Below are 5,425 nucleotides of genomic sequence, written 5' to 3' on the forward strand. Positions count from 1 at the left end.
TTGATAAACAGTTCATTCATTGGTCGATCTAAGAAAATATAATTCGACCGTTTAACATCATCGCTCAGGATTTATTGAGTATCAAAACCCAACAAATCCTATTACATGTAGGACAAATAAAATTCTAGTCTTTGCGAGAAAAAGAAATTCCAAGCTTATTCCATGTAGAATTTCTGAATGCCACAATTTTCACTATGTATACTTATATATGTACATGCAGGTTTTTTGGAAAATAGTGCATAATCATTTTTTGTAGAGAGTGCCCACAAAATTTTAAAAGCAAAGGAAATACTCTACAAAAAAATTTAAAAGTAAAAGAAAAAGATACATGTCAGGTCGAAAATTGAAGATATATTAGTTATGAAGCTTGACATCTTCCTCAATTTCTACTAATAGGCCACTGAATGAGATGGTTACCAGAATCAAAGTGCTAATATTCCTAGGATAAGATATCCTACAGGGAAGGAGTAATGACTGAGTATTCAAATCATTTTGCATCAGAAGTACCCCATTACGGCCAGATTTGCACAACCTAATTAGTTATGATCCCAGCTCTCTACAAACACAAAGAATGGGAAACTAATGGAAAGGTTCATATTAATCTCTTGATTGGTAGCTAAATAAACAAAGCCTAAGTTAAACTTTTAACGTATGTTTGGTACGTCTTATTAGACAATATATAACTTTATTTTATAACTTATAGCTATCCAGTCCAGCTAGTTTAGTTTCACGAATGCACATTTAGTTTGATCTGATGAAACTTACAATATCCTGCACAAAGAAGAACGTATATCTAACTCAAGAAAACTGTAATTGCAGAGAAAGAAAGAAAGATAGATAATGAACTGATTTTTATGTTAAAACTTATTTATACATGAATGCAAGACCTGATTAAGAAACTATTGACTTAATTTTTAGTTCTCCAAACACTCTTATTAATAATTTTATCGGCTTAATGAATAGATCTATCTGGTTTTGAACGAATTTAAACTAAGATCAGAAAGATGATACCAGGTTTCAAGATTGATAGCCCTAATGTATAATTTGATAGAGATTTAATTAGCTAAAACTTGAAAATTCTTCTAATACAAGATGCAATAGGACCTTTTATTAAAATCAATAACGAAAAGGATTATCCAAATTAATCCCATTAAAATTGTTCCTATAGTTCATATATGCTTGCATAGGAGAACAAGAGTCAGAATGAAAGATAATCAGTAAACAATCTTGAATTCTTCTTTACTGATATATGTATAAGTTGTAACAAAATTTAAAGGAAAAGTATTTATAATTCTTGTTCAAATTAGAAGTAAGTTTTCTGTAAACTCACGCGGATATCTCATATCTATGCATTATAACACTGAATTTATTACCAATAAATGAGTGCTTCATCATGGATCATGTCCGAGACGAAGCTCCAAATCCACTTCATTTTGCTTCTCATTTTTGTTCCTTCCATCTCCTTTTTGATTAATACTAGGTGGAGGACCAATCCTCAGGCTGAGGTTTGCATCCTTATTATCCTCGAGCATATTAAAACGTTCTAGCCTCCAACCAGCTGCCAAATAATTCCGATGAAGATCATGAGCCAAAGTAGGGTTTGCTGAGGGCAAGTAGACTTGATAGTTCACTCGTGGGACAAAATAATTGTTTGTCAGATGCTGATCACTGGTTGGAATTGGAGGAAAATATGTTGAATCAAAGTAATCTTCATTCGAATATTTATTCTGAATTGAAGATCCCTCTTTCTGTTTTGCCTTGGCTTTATCTTTCCTGTGTATATTCATGTGTCCTCCTAAAGCTTGTGCGTTTGTGAAGCCGCGCTTGCAGAAATTACACTCGTATGATCTTCCAACACCGGTGTTGTCATCATCATTAATTTTCCCCTCCATATGATCACTTTCTTGGCCTGAATTTGTGTCGGAATTTGTATGTTTTTGGGGTTCCATCCTGAACAAATTTTGCTTCCAGAAAGTCTCCCTAGGAAGTTTAAAATTCTATAGCAGAAATTATTATGACGTTTGAAGAGAAAGGGATGGACAACAATCAGCCCTTATATTGTCTATATTTTATTTGTATTTTTGTATTTTCTCCCGAGCCGGCTTCGATGCGGCTGTTTCTTGTCAATACCTTCTTCTTAATTTCTCTTTTGTTTTCCACACCCATGTTCCCCCTTCATTAAGGCTCAAACAAAATGTCCATAGGGCATGACTTAGTCTTCATATATATATTAGCAAAAATAGAGAGTAGTGACTTTGGAATTGTTTTGTTTCTAACTGACAAAACTCTGTTAATGAGCAACAAAATTGGTTCTATATGAACTTGGTTAGAGGAATTTGATAGTGACCTCATACATTAATTGAATTCATTACTTATTAGTCAAGTTTATAGGAATAGAATTAGGTTTCTATATGCAGTATAGTTCGTAGGAAGTGTTATACAAGTTTGATTCTTAATAATAGCTTTCGATTTGTCAAAGAGAGATCAAACTAAAGTAACTGATTCTTCACATGCTACCACAAAAGTTAACCAAAGGGATGATTTTAGGGTTTTATTTATATGATTATGTTATTTTATTTAATTAGGTTTATTTTATATTTTGCCAAGAGAATCGCAATGTAGGTGCAATATTTATTAGACCTGGCAATTAGGGTATATTGGAGTCGGCAACGGTTATAGTTTTTAGCTTGGTTTTGATTTGAATTAAATAATTATTCATGACAGTTTTCTTGATCAAATAGTTAGTATTTTATTGCGAATCACTGAATTGTTGTCTATAAATTCTCAAATATTCGCACAATCAACGAATCGTCACTTAATCATACGTAATTTAACTTTTCACTAGGAGTTCTTATGGCATTGTCATTACTTATTTCGTGTGCAAGTATAAAAGATTGGAAATAAAGAAATTCGTGATTTCTTGCTTAAAAATGCCCATTCAATATTGACCTAGTCACTTAATTAAGAACAAACTTTCCATTCTTTCGTGAAACATAACGTCCCCTTTTCTTAATGTCTAGTTTTATGTATTATCTTTATGTACAACAAGTACATCTAGAAAACAAAGAAAAAATATTCAATTATACGAGTAAGTTAATCAAGAAAATATTTGAAAGAGCGGACTGATGTAGCCCAAAGAAAATATTAAAACAAAAGCTGCAGACAGAACATAAAACATATGTCCGCATGAGTGTAAATTTGTTTAGCTGGTTCCTTTCGGACAGAACAGACAGCTGAGGTAAGGTTACGCGTTATTATAAGCTGTTAACTGTACTTTGACTGTGTCTTAATTTGGATAATATCAGTACAAGAAGACGGCCATTGACACAGATTGGAAGATGGATTTGAAACTGTAATGGACATATTGAAGTACAACATCAATGAAAATAACACAAGTGGCTTTGGTAGAATACCGTCTCCACTGGATACAGCTCATTCCCAGTTGGATATGAACATTATATTTGATGAAATCCATGTCGTTTTATCGATGGTTTGAAAACAACCTCAGTTAATTAATTCATCTTAGTTTGAATGGTCAATCTCTTTGATTGAGGATACAATATGCAATAAGAACATGTATAAATTTATACGAAGTTAAAAAGTAGGCATATTTTCAGAATAAATCTCGAATAATGATACTTGGGCTCCTATCTTAAAAGGTATATATTGGTCTATATTTTCATCATTAGATTTATTTCAAGATGCCATATCTGTTTTTTCACTTTAATTATCAATTTCAAGGATCTCATTTCAAATAATGATGTTTCTAATAATGGTTAAACACATTTTTGTCTACAATAAAAAAGATATGGATACATAAGAATGCATTAAAATACAACAAACATTTATTGAAAGATCACATAAAGCATAAAAGTATATATCTATTTCTTATCGAACTTTTTGATGTTTGCTAAAAAGAGTTGACACCTATTTTTGACTTTTCGCATATTTCTTCAAGGTAAAGGCTCTGAAGTCCATTCATTTTATTGTACAACACTTTTCAAAATGAAAATGGTAATGGTAGGAGCAGTGGCTGATGCAGACATTTGAAAATAATGGAGTACGAAATTATTGTCTTGTTTTGTCGTTTGAGGCGGTTGAGCAATTGAATCACCGGCAGAGGGAGTCGGGTCAGGAACGGTTGGCAGAGGTGGATCAAATTACTAGGTTTTTGCTTCAAAGTTTGGAATTGGGAGCCACTGAGCTAGGAATTGGGATTGAATTGGGAGCGGAACGGTTTCTTGCATTGAAATCCAATTTGGATTAAATTTCTTTGGATTGGAATTTGGATTTTGGGAGTTGGGGCAGTTTGGGATTCTTTCAATTAGAAACTGGAAACTGGAAGGGTTTTTTCCTTCATTTTCGATTTTATAAAAAATAAAAATAAAATAAAATAACATTTTTTTATTGGTGGGTCACGTGACCCACCATGACCAAATGTAGTAGTTGAAAGCATTAAGTAATATCAAGCATGCAAACAAACCATGAATTTAACGTCCAATACCAGAAAAATCAAATTAAAGTCTCAAAACACATTGACATTGTTGTCCAAGGCTCCAAGCTATAGATACCTAACATCATCGAATTACAAGAACACATAATTGGATTGATAAACATCACCCAAAAACAGAAGAATAAAAAAATTGTTGCTTCGTTTTGAATCATCAGCCTTCACTTGAAAAATCTAAAAAATAAAAAATAAAAAATAATAATAATACTTTCAAGTTCCTTCTTCCTCTCTTCTTCTATTAGGGTTTCAATGTGAGAATATGTATTTTCTTGCAAGAGCAACGAACCATTTCCAAGTCAATTCCGTTCTCTCGATAAATATCTAGCTTTTGGACTTCATTTTGTGCCAAAAGATGTCCATTTTACCCTTAAAATCATTCACACCAGCGAAGAAAACTGAAAGCCAGGTGTCAATCCTTGCTTAAGCAAGAAAATTGTCGCTTAAGGAAGAAAAAACTGCATCTCCATTAAATTCTTTTGCTCGAACAGTGAAGTCTTTGCTTAAGCAAGATTGTTTGCTTCAAAAAATTCTCGATTCTATATTTCTCGCTTTGAATTTTTGCTCAAGAACGAATACTTAGTCAAGTCTTCATCCTCTTAAGATTTCCCAATATAAAATTCAACTCCATTGTATAAAAAATATTCTTCTCAACGTAGTCCAAACTATGCTGCCTGAAAATACAAAAAATGAAATTGAAATCAATGGAAGTCCACTCAAGATAAAAAATAATTATGTTAGGTTTAAATTGTACATTAGCAAATCCTAGACAAAATAAAGTAATGGAGTTGTGACGCCGGGCAAGATAGTGATTAACCTACGGGCTTGTTGCAACAGACGATTCACAGAAAAATTAAACGAAAGAATAACACTCAAAACACGGAGAAACTTATCTGAAATTCACTCAATATTATTAAA

At 32.4% G+C, this 5,425-nt stretch overlaps 1 protein-coding gene across 1 annotated transcript; it reads right to left on the bottom strand.

Annotated features, from left to right (window-relative positions):
* Nucleotides 1-1,391: 1,391 nt before the first annotated feature.
* Nucleotides 1,392-2,166, bottom strand: LOC111373214 (transcriptional regulator SUPERMAN-like). The gene is made up of 2 exons (XM_022995718.1): nucleotides 2,131-2,166; nucleotides 1,392-1,997 (listed from the first exon to the last, which is right to left on the bottom strand). Exons 1-2 carry the CDS (start codon nucleotides 2,164-2,166, stop codon nucleotides 1,392-1,394), a joined length of 642 nt encoding a protein of 213 aa, XP_022851486.1.
* Between the last annotated feature and the right edge of the window lie 3,259 nt (nucleotides 2,167-5,425).

This window comes from Olea europaea, unplaced genomic scaffold, assembly GCF_002742605.1.
Source record: "Olea europaea var. sylvestris unplaced genomic scaffold, O_europaea_v1 scaffold1084, whole genome shotgun sequence".
NCBI classification, from domain to species: Eukaryota; Viridiplantae; Streptophyta; class Magnoliopsida; order Lamiales; family Oleaceae; genus Olea; species Olea europaea.

Excerpts from the sequence above, each read along its gene's own strand:
- LOC111373214 (XM_022995718.1), bottom strand. The coding sequence starts at position 2,166 with ATGGGTGTGGAAAACAAAAGAGAAATTAAGAAGAAG. Across the intron at positions 1,998-2,130 it reads AAAGAGAAATTAAGAAGAAG|AATTTTAAACTTCCTAGGGA; the intron begins GTATTGACAAGA and ends TTTCTGCTATAG.